Source organism: Cetorhinus maximus, chromosome 2, assembly GCF_964194155.1.
Source record: "Cetorhinus maximus chromosome 2, sCetMax3.hap1.1, whole genome shotgun sequence".
NCBI lineage: Eukaryota > Metazoa > Chordata > Chondrichthyes > Lamniformes > Cetorhinidae > Cetorhinus > Cetorhinus maximus.
Window position 1 is genome coordinate 38,202,710 of NC_135880.1, and position 22,745 is coordinate 38,225,454.

At 43.0% G+C, this 22,745-nt stretch overlaps 1 protein-coding gene across 1 annotated transcript in view; it reads right to left on the reverse strand.

Moving 5' to 3' along the window:
• pde8b (phosphodiesterase 8B) overlaps window positions 1-22,745 on the reverse strand; it is a 298,830-nt gene that overhangs the window by 45,224 nt on the left and 230,861 nt on the right. The window contains exons 14-15 of the mRNA XM_078563415.1: window positions 19,410-19,574; window positions 14,622-14,667 (exon numbers count right to left, since the gene is read on the reverse strand). Of these exons, the coding sequence (XP_078419541.1) occupies window positions 14,622-14,667; window positions 19,410-19,574 (211 nt within the window). The remainder of the gene's footprint in view (window positions 1-14,621; window positions 14,668-19,409; window positions 19,575-22,745) is intronic.

Here is a 22,745-nt window from a genome sequence, read left to right on the forward strand (position 1 = left end):
TGGAAGCAGGTACGATAGCGGTGTTTAAGAGGCAGCTTGACAAATACATGAATAGGATGGGAATAGAGGGATATGGACCCCGGAAGTGCAAAATGTTTTACTTGACAGGCAATGTGATCGGCGCAGGTTTGGAGGGCCGAAGGGCCTGTTCCTGTGCTGTACTTCTCTTTGTTCTTTGTTCTAGTTAAAGAACAGGTTAAAACCATAAAAGATGCAACTGGGCTTCAAACTGAGGATGAGCACAAAATACAAGGGTTCCAAAATGAATAATTCCCAAAGTGGTCACTAAGGAAGGCATGATCAATATAACCTCTCCAAACAAAGATATCCCAAGTAAAATCAATGGGCTAAATTTGACAGCCCATCAAGGCAGGTTGGCAGGCAAGATGGGGCCATAAGATTGGGTGCAATGCCAGTGCTGGCTACCCGTCTGCTCCTGCTATAGTTTTATCAGCAGTGGGGGAGGCGACGGGAGGCCCATCCAACTGAGGCCCTTACGTGGCCAATTAATAGTCACTTAAGGCCCTGCTCCCTCAGCTGCTGAGATTTTGCCCTGGAGAGACCCCAGATTTACCTTTAAGTCCAGCTATGTTGCAGTGGCCACGGCTGTCGGTAGTGTTGCTGGGACCAGATTGGCCCGCAGCTCTCTCTGTTAAATGGCTGCAGGGCAAGCTGGCTAAGCTGGGGGTGGGCTTGCCCATGACTTTTATGTTGGGCAGGGTTCCTGTCTCCAGCATAAAATTCAGCCAATTACTTTGTTTTCAATGAAATGGAAGTATAAAAAGGCTCAAAACAAATAAATCTCCAGGAATAGATGCTATTAATCCTACAGTACTGAGAAAGATTTAGAAAAAAGATTTGTGATGCATTGTTAATCAATATGAGGAAGTATTTGGAAACTGGGGACTACTTGTTGACTGGAAACCAATTAATGTGGCACACATATTTAGAAAGATGACAAGACAGAGACAGGCAAGTCCAGACCCATAAGTCTTATTTCAATTCCATGTCAAATAATGGCATCAATTATCAGGAGTAAACTTCTGGATCACCTGTACAACAAGAACCTAGCTAACAGCAGTCAGCATGGATTCAGAAGAGGAAGATCTTTAGCATCCCAAGTGGACAGTGGTAAGCCCTATGATGCGGTGCACTCTGACTTCCAAAAGGCTGGAGTATTCAGAGTAAACCGTGGAAATGGATAAGAAACTGGTTGAAACTAAGGTAGGAAACAAATATTCATTAGAGGAGTTATGTTGTAAGTGGATGGCGAAATGTTGAATGGGGGTCCTGCTATTTCCAATTTACATAAATAACCTGGATTCAGAAACTTAGTAGTCAAATATGTAGATGACACCAAACTGGATTGGGTGTCAGTTCAGAAGAGGTCACTCAGAAATTATAGAATGAGTTGGACAATATATGTAAGTGGGTGATATGTAAGATATGTAAGAATAATGACATCAAATTTAATGCAGCCAAGTTATAAAGTGTTACATACTGGAAGCAAGAATAGACAATGCCCATTCTCCATGAATAGTATTGAAACAGCTAAAGATGAAGTTGGCAGAGACTTAGAAATCCTCTTGGACTTTACATAAAAAATCTCCATTCAATGCAGAGAAGCCATCAACAAAAGCAACAGTGTGCTGGACCCCAACCAAAACAAGAATATAAGTGGGAGGAGGCAATGATCAGATTTTATAGTGCTCTGATCAAACTTCATCTTGACTACAGCATTCAGTTCTGGTCACCAAGAAACAAGAGGCCTTCAAGTGCTATATGCAATGCAAAGAAGGGTCATAATGTTCAATGGTCCAGAGTTATGAGAAAAGACTGGCGAAGCTTGGGCTTTTTAGCTCAGAAAGGAGATAGAAACTCATCTCAGGCGGTTCCATGAAATAGGTGGAATCAGATCAGTTGCCCGCTATACGCTGAATGTGTTATTTAATTCCATTGACTGCAATGGAACTGAGTGCCAGGCACTGAGTATAACAAGTGGCTAATCTGATACCATCAATTGACCCACCACCTGAGATGAATTTCTACCCTGAGGTGTCTGAGAACTGATCTTATAGAAATATGTAAAATTAATAAGATGCAGGGAAAACTTACTTGGAATAATACTTTAAAACCATCATGACCATGGATCATAGTCCCGAGTTACTTACGGACATATTGAACTTTTAAGTAAGACATGAGTTTTTTTTAAAAAAGGACACACAAGCAAAAGCTGTCTGAGACTGTAAAGTAACCACTTACTGGAAAATTCCTATGTGGATTACACTTGACCGACTAGTTCAGAGAACGGATTGTTGTACCTAAGAAGGTGTCAAGGCCTCCTTCAGGCAGAGATACTTCAAAGGAGAAGGTGCAATGAAAAAACTGAACTGTAATCTCCTGTGGTTGTGGAGATAATGAAGTCTGATTACATCTCAGCAGAAACCATCTCCTGTGAGTTATATCCTAGACTGTGGACATGATGTGAGTTGAAAGAAAGCAGTTTCTGGGTGAAAGACGTGTTTGTTTTTCCCTTCCAGGAATACATAAGAAAAGAAGTTAAAAAACCAACTGCAACCCTGATCTCTGTGTGCTAGTTTTGGTGTCTGAGCCTGGTGTGTGAGGGCGTGCTGTGAAGGTCACAGCTGAAGAACATCAACCAGGCATCCTTGTGCTTGTAGGTAAAAAAATCCTCTCTCTCTGATTGCTGGAGGCAAGTCACAATCAGCAAAGCCACGGTCGAAAAGGGAACAGGACAACTCCTTTCAACTAACCTGCAGAACCAAGAATCTCCAAACCCACTGCTCAACTACCAAAGTCAGCGCTACCGCAATCATTCAACTTAACGGCCACAACGTTTCACCATCTATTCGTCATGGACAAGCCAAAGGCTGATTTGTATAACTTTTTTTAAACCTCTATTCCTGGACTCACTTCTCATTTCTAATATGTGTGTATGTGTGTTGCATTTTTATTACTTTTTGTGCGTTTTAGTAACTAATAAACTCACTCTTCATTTGACTCAAGAAAGTCTGGTTAAATTGACTCCTTTTAAGACATAAATACATTTGGATTAGGAAAAACTATCCACGAGGGAAGGGATCCTTTTTAAATTAATCTTGTTGTGACCAACCGAAGGGGTTGAATAAAGAAGGGGAGACAGTTCAGCCCTCCTCACCTGGGAGCATAACAATTGGGGGGGAACTTTGCTCTGGGACTGATTGTAACAAATTAAACTCTGGGACTCAGATTCAAACTCGTAGAAGGTAACTTTAGGATTGATAGCAGGATCCTTTTCCTCATATGAAGGGGGTAATTTTGACTTTGTGCAATAGTGCAAAAATAGGCGAACCCTTTTCGACAGCCGACTTTACATCTCTCCCAATGTTTATTCCTATTGAAGGCAATGGAAATATAAATGGCTGCCTCTGTTCATTTACATAACACAGCACAGAATTTTACACTCACTGGCCAGAATTTTTCCATTGGCGAGCTGGGGGCGGGGCCCGCTCGCCGACGCGAAAAGGATGCGGGTTCCCCCCGACGTCATCCCGCCCCATTTAAATATTCAGGAAGGCGGGCGGACAGTGAAATCAGCTTTCTGCCGGCCGAACTGTCAATGGCCAATTGAGGCCATTGACAGGGTAGTCAACCCAATTAAAGGCCCCACCCGTCCAACCTTAAGGCTGGCGGGCAGGCCAAGAGCCCCAGAGGGCTTCTGAAGAAACATGAAACCTCATCCACTGGCGGGATGAGGTTTCATGTCTGTTTTTAAAAAGTTTAATAAAGTTTCTGTGCTTTTTATTAACATGTCCCATCTCGTGTGACATTGTCACATGAGGGGGACATGTTAATAATTTTTTTATTTTTCTATTTTTGAACTTTATAAACCTTTCACCGATCTCCCTGAGACAGCACTTAGTCTCAGGGAGATGTGCGATCTTTCGCGTGCATGCGTGAAAGAGTGCACTTTGACAGTTGGGGAATCCCCCCCCCCTCCCCCCCCCCTCCCCCCCCCCTCCCCCCCCCCCCCCCGGCACAGGAAGCTCATAGCGCTTCCCATTGGACAGCCCGCTGGGCAGGCCTTAATTGGTCTGCCCACTTAAAATGGCGGTGGGGGCCATTTTGGCGGCGGTGATCGGCTGCCCGCCCGCTGGTGAGGCCTGCTCGCCCATCAAGGGCAAAATTCTGCCCACTATTTGGACAACTGTACCTTCCACCACAGTGTAAAATCAGGTGTTGTGATATCAGGTCTGGTCCCTGATATCATCATGCCCAAATTGGGATAATGCAAAGGCAAGCGGGGCACAAAGCCGCAAGTTTGCCCGCCTTCCAATAAAGGCCATTTAAAGAGTATTTGAGGCAATTAACTACACAATTGACTGCGATTTTGTTGTTAAGCAATGTTACACTGGTTGCACAGGATCCCTGGGGGCAGGGTTGACTCAGCAGCACGAAGGCGGGTCTAGAGTCGGAGACTGCATTTGAAACTACATGAGGGGTGAGGGAATTGGTCTGAGTTGACTTTGAGCGCACTTCTTAAGGGGAGCCACTGAAGGGCTCATCTTGACGGGAGAGATTTGGAAGTGGGGTGCAGCCATGGAGGCACCCTAACAGGGTGGGCTGACAGGGAGGAGTCACAGGGAGAGTGGATTATGGGAATAGTTCAGGTGATGGCTCCTCAAGCGAGGATGACAGATTGAGAAGGAGGGAAAGGAGGGCAGCAGTAACCTGCTGGCCAACTAACTATGTGGCATGGTGCTGCTGAAAGACCAGGAGTACACAGAGAGGGCTGCGGGCAGCTCAGCCCAAGGAGGAAAGCTTAACCTGAAGGGCGGGTGTACTGGCAGCTCTCAAATTATCTCCACATGTCTGAGTGCCAGTGTCTTAGGCTGCAGCTCTCCAGGGAGGGGGTTGTTTCTATTTGTGAGATGCTTGGAGGGGACATAAGCTCCAATTGTGTGGATGATCATTCGATGCCTGTGGCACTGAAGATGACGGATGCATTGAATTTCTATGCCTGGAATCCTTTCAAGGGGCAGTCGGAGATCTCTGCAGCATATCACAATCAGCAGCCCATCACTGCATTGCACTGTAACTGACGCATTGTTCAGGAGGGTGGACAACTTTTCATTAAATTCAGCATTGATGAGTGCAGCCAGGCCAAGAGATCAAGCGGCTTTGGGTCATCACCGCATTCCATAAACTACAAGGGGCACAGGGACACATGTCCATCAAAGCACCAGTAGGACAACCAGGGGCATTTGCCAACCAAGAGGAATTTCACTCCCTTAATGTGCAGATCGTAGGTGACCACTGCCTGAGGATCGTGCAGATGTGTATGAGGTGCCCTAGGAGTACCCATGATGCTTATATCGCCAAGTACTCCCAGGTGCCACACAGCTGGATGGCTGGCTACTTGGAGACAAGAATTATCGGTTAAAGACGGGTCTCATGAGACCGGTCAGGCGTCCATGTACTGTTGCAGAGGAATAATACAATGAAAGTTTGTCATGAAGATATTAATGTATATAATGTTATTGGAAATTATTTTAAATTGAACTTGTAGTAGAGTCTGTGTCTGTGGGAGTGTGTGTGGGTTTTAATTGGATCAAAGCCAGCTAGTCTGGGTGCTTTGATGTATAGTAGTTTTGAGGTGTAAACAGTAAGGTAGAGGGTACATTTGCATTTTACTGAATAAACCATTCAAAGACTGAGGGTGAAATCTTGCACCAAGCCAGGAGACACCAAGTTTATATTGCTAATAAAATTGGTGCTATGAAAGGGGTTTTATTGTTAGAAGAGGTGGAGTTCAAAGGGCCTGGTGATACAATGAGAATTTACATTCAAAGGGAAGGCTAGGTATATACAGAAGAGCTATGTGTGTGGAAGTCAGAGGCATGTAATATCTATGCAGCCCGTAAGCCCCACACTGTGTCTGCGAAGGAACCAAATTGAAAGGGACCTCATTTTGAATTTGTAAGATAAAATGTGCTTTGCCTGGTGTCTGTTTAAGTCTATGGGTTATTGTTGTCTTGGGGAAGATTATCTGGGAATGATTAATTTGGGGATTTGTTTAATAGTTATTATGGTAATAATTTGTAGATGTGTATGTGTTTAATTTCTTATTAAAATTAATAAATGTTTAATTTAATTTGTATAAAAAACCTCTGGAGGCTTGGTGGTTTCATTTCTGAATTCAGAGTTGCATCTGAAACATACCGATCGAAAATATAGGTTATGACAGTTGTTTAAAGTTTCCCTCTGGGATTTTAAAAAAACTCAGCCTTTACCAACTGCTGTGTCATAACAATTGTGGGCTCATAGTGGGATAATATTTGTAATTCCTTGATCGGTTTGGAATTGGTGAATCTAATGGTTAAGAGTATGAGAAGCACTTTGAATTCAGGAGTTGGTGAGGTTTTTTTAGAAGTGGTGAGACTGCAAGATGGCTTTGGCAATTGCTAAGGCTTGTCTGGGAGTAGAAGATATAACTCTGATTGGGTTGCAAACAATAACCAAGAGTAATCTAACAGAGTTGGCAGAAAGAAAGGAAGCTGGAACTGGAGTTTCAGGCATGAGAGAAAGAGAGAGAAAGAGAATACTACTTAAAAGGCTGGAAGTTAAAAAAGAGATCTCGGATTCTGAGGAGAGTTCTGATGATGAAAAAACCTTTAACCTAAAGTCCAGTTGGATTTCTCTTTCCTTTGCTTCTAATTCAATGTTTTTCAGTCCCTTTGCTTGTTCAAATTCAAGCTTCTTCATTTCAAACTGAAGTCTCACTACCTTCAACTGTGACTCACTAGTCTCAGGTATCACTTCCAACTGTAGATGCTGTGCTATACTTTTAATTATATCTGATTTCCTAGCACCCACAGGTAACCCCAACCTCCAGTTGGGATCTGTTTAGATTTTTACAAGCTCTTCCAAAGTTTGAGGATAAAAAATGTTGAAGCGTTCTTTTAATTTCATTTGAGAAGATGTCTAAACTAATGAAGTGGCCACAGAAGCACTGAGTGTTATTATTAAAGTCTAGGTTGCTGGGTAGAGTGCATGAGGTATATGCTTTGCTGTCTGAAGAGGTATCGGTGAATTATGATGTGGTGAAAAAGACTATTTTGAGTGCATATGAGTTGGTTCCTGAAGCATACAGGCAGAAATTTAGGAATATGAAAAAACAGCCTGAGCAAACTTATATTGAGTTTGAGAGAGTAAAACAAAGTAATTTTGACCAGTGGATACGGGTGTTAAAAATAAAGACAACATATGAAGTTCTTAGGGAAGTAATTCTTTTGGAAGAATTTAAAGACTCAATCCCTCCGATAGCGAGAACTCATGTGGCAGAACTGTAAGACAAGCAGCAGAAATAGCTGATGATTATGAGTTAGTTCATAGAGCTAAACATTTTTTTCATCATCCTTTCAAATTGGAAAGGATAGAAAGTGGGAAGGTGAAAGGAAGGTAGGTAGTCAGGGAAGGGAGGAAGTGGCTGGGAATTTCCGAGAAGTTTTTTTCTCAGAATGAAAAGGAAGATGCTGAGGGTAGGAGTGACACTTGATAATTGAGGTGTTTTCATTGTGGGGCACATGAAGTCAGTGTGTTGGAAATTTCAGAAAAATCTGTTGGAATTATTGGGGTACAGAAAAATTCTGGAAGTAAAAGTACGGTGGGTTCTGAGGTTCAGACACAGGGAAAACCAGTGGTTTGTGTACAGGTAAAACAGGGAGAATCAGTGATAGTTAAAGAAGTGGGAATGTGTTCACAATTTACCCAAGAGAATTCTGAGGAGCAGGTTGCAGAAATGTTGAAAGGCTTTGTGTGTGAAGGGAAAGTCTTTCCATGTGTATAGGGGTGGAGTAGGTAAAGATGTTAAAATCTTAAGAGACACAGGGGCTAGTCAATACTTAATGTTGTATGATAGTGATATTTATTGTTCAGAGGGCGTATTGCAGGAGCAGGTGATAATAAGTGGGGTTCATTGAGATGCTAAATCTATTCCATTGCAAAAGGTAAATTTAAAGAGCAAATGGAGGACAGGTGAACTTATTGTTGGAATAGTGAAAAAACTGCCCATTGCAGGGGTTCAATTTATTTTAGGTAATGATATAATTGGATTGCAAATGTGGGTGATGCCTATGGTAGTTCAGCAGCCTGTAGAAGTGTTTTCAACAGAGATGTTACAAAAGGAACATCCTGGATTGTTTCCTGATTGTGTTGTAACGAAATCAAAGGCTCATAGGGAAGAACAAGAAAAACGAGAAAGGCAGGCAGTTCAAAGGCAAGAAGAAGGTGTTGAAATCCAATTAGCAGGCACTGTGTTTGATAACATTGTTCAGGAGGAAAGGTTACAGGATAATTCAGCTGAAGCATTGAACTCAAAGAGGTTAGTGGAGTTACAGAAAAATGATTTACAATTAAAGCAGTTATATCAGAAAGCTTATTCAGAAACTGAAGCAAAATGTATTCTGGTATGTTATCACTTTCAGCTAGACATTTTAATGATAAAATGGAGGCCGGATCCTGTCTCAGTAAATGAAAGCTGGAGTGAGGTGCATCAGATTGTTATCCCATTAGGGTATAGAAATGAGATTCTGAGGATTGCTCATGAAATTCCAACGGAGGAACATTTAGGAATTAGGAAAACACAGGAAAAGATACAGAGGATTTTTTTTGGCCAGGATTGCATAGGGATGTAGTCAAATTCCGTGGAACCTGTCATACATGTCAAGTAACAGGGAAAACACAAGCAGTGATTAAGCAGGTGCCTTTAATCCCAATACCAGCATTTGAAGAACATTTAACTAGGGTCATGATTGATTGTGTAGGACCGCTCCCTAAGACTAAAGTGGAAACCAGTGCTTACGAACAATAATGGATGTGTCTACTAGGTTTCCTGAAGTGATACCTTTAAGAAATATTACCACTAAAAAGATTGAGGAGGACTTAATTAAATGTTTTTCAAGATATGGTTTATCTAAGGAAATACAATCAGATCAGGGGTCAAATTTCATGTCACAGCTGTTAAAGGAAGTAATGAACAGTTTGGGGTTAAAACAGTTTAAGTCAACAGCTTATCACCTGGAGTTACAAGAAGCTTTGGAAATATGGCATCAAACTTTAAAAACTATGATGAGAGCATACTGTCAGGATTATCCACATGATTGGGATACAGGAATTCCATTTTTGTTATTTGCTATTAGAGACGCTCCTAATGCACTGACTGGTTTTAGCCCTTTTGAACTAATTTATGGTCATGAGGTAAGGCGACCACTGAAGTTGATTCATGAGAAATTGGTGGGTCCAAATTCAGAAACTATTTCTCTTGGATTATTTATCAAATTTCAGGGAAAGATTGAACAGAGCATATGAGTTGGCTAGGGAACATTTAAAGATATCACAGCAAGTGGTGAAAGTGAAAGCAGATAAGAAAGCTAAAGCTTGCAGTTTTGTTTCTGGAAAGTGTTAGTTTTGTTGCCAGTACTAGGTCATTCATTAAATAAAAGATTTAGTGGGCCTTACAGGGTTGAAAAGAAATTGAGTGAAGCAAATTACTTAATAAATACTCCAGATAGAAGAAAAAAGCAGAGGGTGTGTCATGTAAATATGCTTAAAAAGTACTTTGACAGGGAAGAGGAACAAAAAGAGGTATTAGTGATGGTGGATGATGAGAAAGAGGTAGAATTGCAGGACTCTAAAATTGGTTTTCCTCTAATCAAGTTGGATAATGAGGAGGTGCTTGAAAATTTAAATGACATATTGAGTTACCTTCCAAGCAAGTGTCAAAGTGATTTGGAAAAGCTATTGCAGTCACACAAACTTATTTGTGGGAATAAATTGGGAAAGACACATTTAGCTCTACATGATGTCTCTGTACAGGTTTCAGCTTCAATAAGGCAACATCATTATAGATTCAATCTGGCAAAGTTATCACAAGTACAAAAAGAAATTGATTTCAAGCTTCAAAATGATATCGAGTCTAGTTGCAGTAACTGGAGTTCGCCTATTTGTGCTGGTACTGAAACTGGATGGAACACACAGACTGTGTGTGGACTGCCGAAAAGTGAATGCAATGACAAAAGCGGATTCATATCCTATACCAAGGTTGGAAGGTTGCATTAAGAAAGTGGGACAATCAAAATTTATCACAAAGATTGACTTGCTAAAAGGATATTGGCAGGTACTGTTGTCAGAGAGAGCAAAGGAGATATCTTTTGTAACATCAAATTGACTTTATCAGTTTAAGGTCATGCTGTTTGGTATGAAGAATGCACCTGCGACAATTCAAAGACTGACAAACAAAGTAATGCAGGTCTAAGCAATTGTGCTGTTTATATTGATGATCTAATAGTTTTCAGTCCTATGTGGGAGGAGCATTTACAGCATCTGGAAGGATTATTTTCTCGATTACAAGAAGCTAATTTGGTGATGAACTGGGCTAAAAGTGCAAGTTACGTATCTAGACCATACCATTGGACATGGTAAGGTGGCTCCGAGAGATGCGAAAGTCAAAGCTATCGTGGATTTCCCAGTGCCTACAACAAAATGAGAAGTTTTGAGATTTCTGGAGTGGGTTTTACTGAAAACTTGTACCAAATTTTAGCACTGTGATTGCTCCACTGACTGAACTATTAAAAAGGAACAAGGAGTTTCAATAGACACAGGAGTATCAGGAGTCATTTGATAGTTTGAAAACTGTATTAACTACAACACCAGTTTTGGCAGTGCCCAATTATGCCAAGCAATTCAAGTTGGCCGTTGATGCAAGCGATATAGGCATTGGGGCTGTACTGTTACAAGAAGATGACACTGGAATTGAAAAACCGATAGGGTATTTTTCATGGAAGCTGAATGTACAACAGAGAAGATATTCAACGATCGAAAAAGAGACCTTGGGGTTTGGTGTTAGTGTTGCAGCAGCATTTTGAAATTTATGTTGCCAACATCAGAAACAATTGTTTATAAGGACTACAATCCTTAGAAGTTTTTGGGCAAATTTCGAGGCAAAAGCGCAATGCTTTTCAGGTGGAGTCTATTATTACAACCATTTAATCTACGGATTATGTATGTTGCTGGTAGAGAGAATCTGTTCGCAGATGCGTTATCAAGAGTTTGAAGCTTAAAGGAAAATTGGACATTAAAAAAAAAACCTGGACACTGAACTGGAGTGATTTCTGTTGATACCAAGGGCTTGTGTGTATATATATTGTTATGCTGATGCATGCATCTAATAGTGTAATAATTATAGGTGATAGTGTGAGATGGGTTATAAAAAAATGAAGCTGTATTTTAGAATTATGATGGTTCATTTTTCGATAGGGAGGGGGGTGTCATGAAGAAATTAATGTATATAATGTTATTGGAAATTATTTTAAATTGGGCTTGTAGTAGGGTCCAGGTCTGTGGGTGTGAGTGTGTGTGTTTTAATTGGATTAAAGCCAGCTAGTCTGGGTGCTTTGATGTATAGTAGTTTTGAGGTGTAAACAGTAAGGTAGAGGGTACATATGCATTTTACTGAATAAACCATTCAAAGACTGGGGGTGAAATCTTGTACCAAGCTAGGAGACACCAAGCAATATGTTTATATTACTAATAAAATTGATAGTATGAAAGAGGTTTTATTGTTAGAAGAGGTGGAGTTCAAAGGGCTTGGTGATACAATGAGAATTTACATTTAAAGGGAAGGCTAGGTATATACAGTTGTGTTTGGAAGTCAGAGGCATGTAATATCTATGCAGCCCATAAGCCCCACACTATGTCTGTGAAGGAACCAAATTGAAAGGGACCTCATTTTGAATTCATAAATGGTGTCTCTTTAAGTCTATGGGTTTTTGTTGCCTTGGGGAAGGTTACCTGGGAGTGATTAATTTGGGGATTTGTTTAATAGTTATTAAACTGTTTGTAATTTGTAGACGTGTATGTGTTTAATTTCTTATTAAAATTAATAAATGTTTAATTTAATTTATATAAAATACCTCTGGAGGCTTGTTGGTTTCATTTCTGAATTCAGAATTGCATCTGAACCATACCAATTGAAAATATAGGTTATGACAGTTGTTTAAAGTTTCCCTTTGAGATTTTAAATAACTCAGCCGTTACCAACTGCTGTGTCATAACAAAGCAATGCTTCTGCCAGAGTAGCTACTGAGAGGACCGTTGGTCTTCTAAAAATGAGACTCTGACCCCCGGACTGATCTGCTGGCACTTTGCAGCGTTCATTGGCTTGGGTCTCCCGTATTACTTTTGTTTGCTGTGCCGAAGTGCAAGTATCTGAGATGGTGGAAGGTATGGAGCGAGGATGCGAAGGTGAACCCTCTGAGGTCCGCTCCTCTTCAACACGTCAATCATCAACCCTTTGACATTGCATATTATCAGTTTGCAGATATTGCTGCACCTCAGTGAGTTAAGTTCCATCATTGATGCTTGTAACAGAGGAGTTCACCTCTAGCCATTGTCCCACTGCATGGAATAGGTTGTTAGCCTTTACCGACAATGTAGCCAGGTGCGACTGTTAGGAAATAGAGATAGTTTAAGTAAGTTATATGTGTATTTGGGTGTATTAAGAATAAGGTATATGTTTAATGTTTAAGTTTGATTTGTATTTCTGTATTTGTTGAGAAAAGGAAAAGTTGAGTTTTAGTTTCACTTTAAAAGCTATGTTTGTATACCTGCATTTCTAATGATATTTTTATGACTCTTGAAGGGGAGTAAATCAAACACAAGAGTAGGAAAAAAGCTGTGATGTTGCCTAGCAACAAAGGTCCCGAGAGGGAGACCCACCCACACGCACAGCGCAGAATTTTACACCATGCAGGCGGGTGCGCGCTTGACCTGAATAGACGTGAAATAGCACGAGGTGAAGGTTGGGTGAGCATTCCAACATCATCCCGCACACGAGGCAATCTTCAGGTCAGCGGGCGCTCGTGGCAGTCGGAAGCATGTCCGCCAATGATTAAGCGGGCAATTAAGCCCATTAAGGAGACAATTGAAAGGGACTTTTCGTGGCCCGTCCACTTTTACTGTTGGTGGACAGGCCAATTGCCTGGGCGGCCTTCACACTTTTGCTGAAAAATCGATCCAGGGCGAGATGAAATCTCCGTGGGGAAACAAAATAAAAAAGAGATATCTGGGGACTGGTTTTTTTATGAGGTATGCTTTCAGATGCACGGTGGGACCATGGTACTGGGTTGGAGCAGGAGAGCCACCCTCTTCCTCTTCCACCGATATCACCACCCTGCTTAATGTAAAACTCCCCCCACAGTGACTACACATGCAAGCAATTCACCCATGTTTTGCAACCATGAGTATTTAACTCTGACCAGATTCAGTCAACAAATGACATTTCCATAATCCCAGCAGCACAGCAAACATTGCGATCCACATCAGCTATGTCTAAATTTGTTCTTAGAACCTTCAGTTCACTCTGAATAAACTATGCGTTCAGCTTCTTTTTAAAGGAGTTGTTAAAGCAATTATTTCCAGGATACAGTAAGTGCATTAAATGAAGTTACATTTGTTCCTTATTTTATTCAAGTGCAGCCTTGTGCAACCTTGTTTTCTGTGCAGTTTCTGGAATCTAGTGTGTGAGGGCGTCTTAAGGGTAACATGCAAAATTTAGAACGTACCTGCAAAAATCTTGTACAACTAGCCAAACAGTTAGTAAAATGGTATAAGGGGCACACTGCAGGCTATCCCAGATATGGAGCAGGACTTTTAGGTCGGTGGACAGGCGTGATCGGCGGGCCCGGGATTGGCCGGGTAACAGACCGGCACCCGCGATCGGCCCCCGACCGCGATTTCACGCTGGCTGGCCAATTAACAGTCAGCCAGTGTGAAGCACGTGCTGAAATGCTCAGCTTTGCCAGGGTGGGCGCGGGAGGAGGGCGGGCGCTGACGTTAGTGTGGGCGTGGGAGAGCGCGGAATGAAAGCTCCCTGAAGGCAGAGAGCTGAAGACTTTAAAACCAATAAATAAAGTTTATAAAATCAGGGAAAAAGTGTCCAAGCATCACAATCAGTCACCTGAACATATACATGATAAAAATGCTGTCCATAGATTTTAATAACGGAAGCCTCAGCCCGCCCTTGGATGAGGTTTCATGAAAAGTGTAAAGTCCGCCTGGCCGATTCACCCGTCCGCCAAATGTAAGGTTGGATGGGCCATGAAAAATTGGAAGCACGTCCACTGACTGAAATAGTGTGCGAGCGCGGGATGACGTCGGGATGCTCGCCCTATGCTATCTTGCGCGATTTCACGTCCAATTGGGTCGGGCGTGCGCCCCCATGCCAACCTACCATTTCTGCCCATGGAGCGCACAATTTCTGTGTGAAATGGAAGGAGAAGGAGTAAACCAAGATTTGCAGACCAGGAACTTCAGATCAGATGAAATAACAGGAAGGGTCAGAGCAGCTCTCTCAGTGGACGAATGAGCTACCAATCGATAAACAAATTGACATGTTTATTTTGTACAAATATTTTAATACATTATGCTGATGTTGCACTGCATGGATAGCAAGTTTGGCAGAAAATAAACCAAAGACAAGTCATCATAATTCTGTAACTGATGTACTTTAACCCTCCGATGATGGTGGCAAACCATAAGGAGCAAATGGAAGTCAGACTTACTTTTAGAGAAAATGTATTCATTGCCAGACATTCTTCTTAATCCATCCTGAAACATCAAATGAACAGCCTTACTTTATGTATGAATAAATAATACTTAATACACAACATCAAAATACTCCAATAGTTAATTATTTATAAAACAAAATCAATTTTCGTTATTATGATTGACAAGCCTTAAAATAATGTCAAGTTTAACAGAAATAAATTTGAGGGGCAACTGTTTGAAAGACTAAATTTGAAAGTATTGAAGAGTTTATATTTCAGGATTAAAATTACTAAAATTTTACTTATTTGAGGGAAAGCAGCCCATGGACCATTTTGACACCAAAGTGAACAAGACTGCTGCTTTAACCTAACATTGACCCTATGCCAAATCATCACTACTCCAAGGGGAAGAGCCTGAGGCCATATTGGCCAGGATAAAGATAAGCCTAATCTTTCTGAATCCTTCCGCAAGACAGTAGTCCCACTTTGGAATCATGATTTATTTCTCTGGGCTGGATTAGCATTCTAGGCCATGGTGTTGGAGCCTACACTTGGCCCAGAACTGAGCCCACATCTGCTCTAAGCTAGGCCTATCGTGGGCTCAACTGCTGAGATTCCTGTGAAATTCGGGAGCATCACAGACATAGCTGTGAAGTGCTGCTGCAATGTAAGTGAAGCAGGCATATGAAGCACACATCTCTTCTCTGTCTGAATGCTCTGCAATATTGTTGATAAGGCAACTTTACCAAGGCAAACTACTAACTCCAATCCTATCCTGGGTGCCTTTTTTTTTATTCCTTCACTTGACGTGGACATTGCTGGCTAGACCAGCCTTCATTGCACATCCCTAATTGCCCTCGAGAAGGTGGTGGTGAGCTGCCTTCTTGAACCAGTTCATGTGGAGTAGTTACACCCACAGTGCTGTTAGGAAGGGAGTTCCAGGATTTTGACTCAGCAACAGTGAAGGAATGGCAATATAGTTCCAAATCAGGATGGTCTATGGCTTGGGGGGATCTTCCAGATAGTGGTGTTCCCATGTATCTGCTGCCCTTGTCCTTCTAGATGGTAGAGGTCGTGGGTTTGGAAGGTGCTATCGAAGGAGCCTTGCTGAGTTGCTGCAGTGCATCTTGTAGATGGTACACACTGCTGTCACTGCGCACTGGTGGTGGAGCGGGCGGGTGTTGGAGGTGGCAGATGAGGGGCCAGTCAAGCAGGCTGCTTTGTCTTGGATGGTGTCGAGCTTCTAGAGTATTGTTGGAGCTACATTCATCCAGGCAAGTGGAGAGTATTCCATTACACTCCTGCCTTGTGCCTTGTAGATGGTGGACAGGCTTTGGGGAGTCAGGACGTGAGTTACTGTTCGCAAAATTCCAGCCTCTGACCTGTTCTTGTAGCCAGAGTATTTATATGGCTAGTCCAGTTCAGTTTCTGGTCAATGGTAATCCCCAGGATGTTGATAGAGGGGATTCAACGATGATACGAGTGTCAAGGGGTGATGGTTGGATTCTCTCTTGTTGGAGTTGGTTATTGCCTGGCACTTGTGTGGCACGAATGTAACTTGCCACATATCAGCCCAAGCCTGAATGTTGTCCAGGTCTTGCTGCACATGGGCACGGACTGCTTCCATGTCTGAGGAGTTGTAAATGTGTAATCAGCAGTGAACATCCCCACTTCTGACCTTATGATGGAAGGAAGGTCATTGATGAAGTAGCTGAAGATGGTTAGGCCGAGGACATTACCCTGAGGAACTCTTGCAATGATGTCCTGGGACTGAGACGATTGATCTCCAACAACCACAACCATCTTCCTTTGTGCTAGGTATGACTCCAACCAGTGGAGAGTTTTCCCTCTTATTCTCATTGTCTTCAGTTTTTCTAGGGCTCCTTGATGCCACACTCGGTCAAATGCTGCCTTGATGTCAAGGGCAGTCACTCTCACCTCACTTCTTGAGTTCAGGTCTTTTGTCCATATTTGGACCAAGGCTGTAATGAGGTCAGGATCTGAGTAACCATGGTAGAACCCAAACTGAGCATCAGTAGCAGGTTATGCTGAGTAAGTGCCACTCGTTAGCACTGTCGGTGACATTTTCCATCACTTTGCTGATCATCATGAGTAGGCTGATGGCTGGGTTGGAATTGTCCTGCTTTTTGTGTACAGACATACCTGGGCAATTTTCCACAATACTGGGTAGATGTCAGTGTTGTTGCTGTACTGGAAGAGCTTGGCTAGGGTCATGTATAGTTCTGGAGCACAAGTCTTCAGTCTTCACATGCCTACAAGTTAAAATTGCAGGAAGCAAGGATGTCCGCCCCAAGGTGGCAAATTCCTTTTTAAATATACAGGTCAGGCTCCAGGGGCATCAAGGCCCTAGCTGCTATTTTTACTGGAAACCTGAACAGGCTCCTCCAATAGTACCTCCCAAACCAGCAAACTCTAGCACCCAGAAGAACAAGGGCAGCAGGCACATGGGAACGCCACAATGTGCAAGTTCCCTGCAAGCCACACACCATCTTAACTTATATCGCCGTTCCTTCACTGTCGCTGGGTCAAAATCCTGGGTGTCCTTTCCTAAAAGCACTGAGGGTGTAGCTGCACCACATGGACTTCAGTGACATAAGAAGACAGCTCACCATCATTTTCTCGAGGGCAATTAGGAATGGGCAATAAATGTTGGGTCTGCCAGAAATGCTCACATTCCTGAATTAATTTTCAAAAGGGGAGCACTGACGGCTTACCCAACAGGACAAACCCTCCAGAAGCGAGATCATGGGCCAGAAGCGGGTCAGCAAAGTAGGTTTTAAAATACATCGTAAGTTTCCTTGTGGCCAAGAAAGCATGTGCAAAGAGACCTTGGGACTCCCTTAACCTGTGCTTCTTTCTGCGATTTTCCTCCCACCGTTACTTACTTGACTGTTGGGAACCATTCTCGTTTGTTGACCAAGCAGTGATTTTCTTGGTTTTGGCCAGGTGTCAGTGCCTGGATGTGGAAATGACGCCCGAAAGTTAAAATTTCTCCATCTGTGACATGAGCTTGTTAGTTGCCCAGGCCACTTGTGCGTAATGACCCTGTCCCATCATAAAGCCGGGCTCTACATTACAGTGAGGGATGAGCCTTACACAGAGTTTGTTAGGCTGAAACCTATCCTAATAAAATCTTCCGTTCTTGGTGGGTGTCCCACTTGCCACCTAAAAAGGCCGTGAGACACCTGCGCTGACTGTGAGGAGGAAGGTAAATGCTGTTCGGAGGATATTGCAGAGTGGGGGCCGTGGGAAGAGCAGGGCCATGGGGGTTGGCAGCAAGGGAAGAGCGGTGTCAGTGGACACCCCCCTGCCTCATGTCCTTGCCCTTGATAATGCACAGATTAGTGCAGATCGAGGGACACTCCCTTCAAGTGACATGCAGCCTGCACAGTTTTACCTGTTGTGCAGGCCACATGTCAGCAGGCCAGCTTGGAGCTGGGAAGATTGCAGTGGAGCTGGGAAGATGCCCTTAAGTGATTGTCAATTGGACACTTTGGAAACTCAAGAGGAGGAGGGGTGGGAAGGTCCACCATTGGCCTTCCTGCCCAGAACTTACTTCCGGTGGAGGTGGGAAGGCTTTGGGTATCGGTGACCATTTGGCTATAAAGACCAACTTACACTGTTGCAACAGTGATTCACAGGTGAACCTGCATAATGGAACCACCTAAAATCAGCCACAAGCAGTCATTCTAGACAGATTTAATTACATGTGGCTTTAAACAGTTAATTCTCTGACTCTACTGGCAGGCAACCTTGACATATTTCCAATATACTCCTCTGCGCTGAAAATGCGTTGTTGCAAAATTACCCCGTGCGTTTAAGGAAAACATAAAGATGTTGTGTGTAGTCTTGCCATCTTCCCTCACCCTTCCCAGTTTCTCCTCTGCTCTCCTAGAGCTAGTGACTAATGCTTGGGTACAGTTCCACTCAAATGCTGGTTCTTCATGTGTGAGGCCTGATGATCAGTGTTGGTAGAAATATTCAACTGTGGGGCATCACAGCTATAGTTAATCCTGGTTACACTGAATGCCCACATATAAATAATGTGATATCTGGGACTGGCTTTGATTGCCTGAATGGATCAGAGGAATTTTCATTCCCTTACTGGCCCTGAGTTTTCCTGAATTTTTGCCTCTCCCTGGAGATAACATACTGGAGGGTGTTATGAAGGGACTAATCTTAATGCTGCAGGCATCTTGAGTGTGGGAGGCCTGATGGTCCAACTGTTTTTTCCTTGCCTGTCATTTTTTGTAAGTTTGTAATAAGAAAGTCTTAATGAAGAACAACCAGGTATAAGAACTCCTGCCTGATATTTCTTTCTTTCTAATCCAAGGCTAGAGAAGCTACTACACTGTGGTTTTATCAAATGTTGTAGTTTTTTTTGTTCATTCAAGGGTGTGGGAATCGCTGGTTGGGCCAGCATTTATTTGCCCATCCCTAATTACTTTTGAAAAGATGGTGGTGAGCTACCTTCTTGAACCGCTGCAGTCCATGTGGTGCAGGTACACCCACTGTGCTATTAGGGAGGGAAAGGTAGTCAGAGATAGATGGGAATGTAGAATTTGAAACACAAACAGGTCAGCCATGATCTTATTGAATAGTGGAGCAGGCTTGAGGGGCCATTTGGCTACTTCTGCTCCTATTTCTTATGTGTGTATATGAGTTCCAGGATTTTGACCCAGTGATTATATATAATGGTCTGATTCTAAAGTGAGTACTTCTGTGGCCAATACAATGCTGAATAAAATGTACAAATCTGAAAGGTGTTCCTTACTAACTCACAGTCATGAGACCTCCAACAAGATTATTGGTGTGGGGATCATCATCTTTGGTGCCGAGCTGTGGTGAGTAGAGCTCAGTTGTTCTTAATATTTCCAGAACCCTGTCCAAAGCTTCAGCGACTCTTACTGGACTGTTCTCTTGGGCAGTGTTGATTATATTGATGACCTTTGAAAATGGAAAAGAAGGAAAAATAATTACCTTTCCAGGAAGCCTCTGAGTTCTAAATCTAGAATCAATAATGTGCATGTGCACAAAAGCTGTTATCCTTTGAACCATGAACAAACATTGCAGAGAATTTTAACCCAAAATTGATCCATTCTAATCCCTAATGCTAAAACTCTGTATCTCACCAGATAGCAAATATATTACCTTAACCATTTGCAGTGCTATTGTCTTAATAAATTCAAATTATTCTGTTCCAATTCTCTGCTTTTTCAGTCATGTTTGCATCTGCCCAGCGGGTGTTGGGACTTTGGACAGATTACAAAAGGTAAAAGTTCCTATGCACTGGAAGTTAGGTTGTTAAGCAACCCCAATCCCTCAACCTCCCCCAACTCCCACTCCACTCCAAGGGCCGATTTTCCCGTCTCGACAAAGAGACAAAGTGCGTCAGGCGGGATTTAAAAATGGCAGGCACCTGATATTTTCAGTAATGTGGGGTAAGGGGGCAGATTATGAGCCCACACATTGCCGGCGCCGTGGAAGGCAACGTGTTTAGTAACAGTACAGAGGTGTCTTGAATCATGGGGAACCATGATTTGGACTCAGGATCCATTTGAAAGGTAAGTTCAAATGGTGTTGTCAACTTTATGTTATAACAAAATGCTTTATTATAAGTTATATATATTTTTAATGCAATGAGTGATGATAGGATTTTAATTTGTAAAGGTAAGTGACCATTAAATAATGTGGTTTCCAGATTGTCACTTCTGACATCTGGCAAGCTGTTGAGGCAATGAACAACATTGTGAATGTGGGAAAAGTTTACTGATGCATTATAGTACATTATCCATGGATAAAGCACTATTCTGCATTGTGCAATAGTGAAACCGAGAGATAATGGTGTGAAGGGGGAGGCAGTGGCATTGGGAGAGGTGGTGGCATTGTGGTATTATCGCTGGGCTAGGGTTCCAGAGACCCAGGATAATCCTCTGGGAACCCAGGTTTGAATCCCACAGCAGATGGTGAAATTTGAATCCAACAAAAATCTGGAGTTAAAAGTCTGATGATGACCATGAAACCATTGACGATTGTTGTAAAAACCCATCTGGTTCCTAATGTCCTTTAGGAAAGAAAATCTGCTGTCCTTACCTGGGTTGGCCTACATGTGACTCCAGACCTGCAGCAATGTGGTTGACTTGTAAATGTCCCCTGAACAAGGGCAATTAGGGATGGGCAATAAATGCTGGCCTAGCCAGCAATACCCACATCCCATGAATGAGTAAAAAAAAAGTGCCAAAAGCTTTGATTTTTTCCCCCTCCATGTTTAGCTCAGCTGTCCTGTTTCAAAGGTTTGACAGCTGGCCGGTCTTTCATTATCTTTGAAGTTCAGCTCATCCAAGTCATCTCTTAGCTGTTTCATAGCCATGATAGATGGCTGAGTTGCCGACTATGTTCAAAGGCTTTAATGTATTTCACTTAGGAGGGTTTTTGACACAGCTGTTCAATGAAATCTCATTATGAATGCTTGGCTGAGTTCCAACCCCACAAATGGATTCAGTTCAGCAGAGTTGCTTATATAGTCATTCAATGCAATCTCATTATGAATGTTTGGCTGACTTCCAAATATACTGATGAGTTCACCAAGGGGAATGCGAGCTTGGTTATTTTGACAGATTTACAAACTGTTAAGAGGATTAAGTTTTTTAAATAGATATCAAGTGATGTTTGTTTATTTTGACAGAATTCTGAGCTTTCAAAGGCTTCCAAATATTATTATTGGAGCTCATGAGTTCATTTGATAATAGATACCGGATGAGTGGGTTGGTGGGGGAATAGCGGGTGAGGGGGTATGGTGATATGTGAGGCGGACACAGCAGTGGTATGTGTGTTTTGGGGGAATGAGGAGGCTATGGGGGATGAGGGGGGTAAGGGGTTGAGGGTTAGGGTGCTTTACACTCATCTCCAGAACTGGGTTGATGTCTCAGTGAACAGAGGCAAGCCTTTTAACTTGGCCAAGTTGGCATCGGCCTACTTCTGTCTCCACCTTGGGCCTGCTGCTTGAGGCTGCAGGCTTGACTCCAGCCTGTCCCTGACTCCCTGCCATGAAAATAGCACCAGCTGGCACTATTGGTCAGGGGGCAGGGTCATGATGCCGGGAAATCTCCTGAAAACTGATTCCGGCCTCCTAGATGAAAATCTGACCCCAAGGGTGGAATCATCCCAGATTTGCACAAAGTGCAGTAACGGGTGGGTTAAATGATGTTTTACCCGTCGGCTGCAATGGCGACTTTTTATGCTGTATCATCCCAAACGTGCTGCGTTAATTATGCATTCCTGGGAAACACACCATTTTCCATGGCAGGTGGACTTTTATTCGCCCGCCACGCCATCATCTCGCCGCTTCATCACACTGGGCGTCATATCTAAAGTCTAGCGCGTACCTCTCAGTGCTTCCAGCCCATAACTGCTGCAAAGAAGATTTAGCCCTGAAAGGTAAAAAGACTGCTGCCCTCCAGATTTAATGATACATCCCTCAAGCGCCTTTTGGATACAGTGGAGGCTCGCCATGACGTCCTCTGCCTCCGCTCTGATTGCCGGATGGGCAGAAACCTCACTAATCTTCTTGGGAGCTGGTGGCAACGATGGTCAGTGCCAACATCCTTCAAAAGAGGACAGCCACCCAGTGTCGCAAGAGGATGAATGATCTCCTCTGTTCCGCCAGGGGAAGTAACTCCACTCATCACTCTCAACTCACACGCTTACAAACTCATCACACATCCACAGGGATCTCACTCACTGCCGGTTCAAGGGACATCACCTTTCACTTTCTCACACACACCTTCATTGTCCTCATCCTGTCCATGGGCCCACTTCATCACCCACACATGCCACGCATACTTATCATTTGGCCTGGCAGGTGTTCTGCTTACACTCTCTTCATCTCTATTCATGCAGGACAAGCTGGCACACAAGAAATGGGAGAGGTCGCAGACTGGTGGGGGAATGCCTGAAATCAAGGTCCTCACGGAATTTGAAAACAGAGCCATCCAGCTGGCCGACAATGATCTGGACCATTCCTGTGCTGACAGTGGGGTCGGCGGTGCTGTACCAAGTGAGGATCCAGCAGTGTAATATCCATCAGACAATCATGCTGTGAGTGATGTGTCCTGTTTC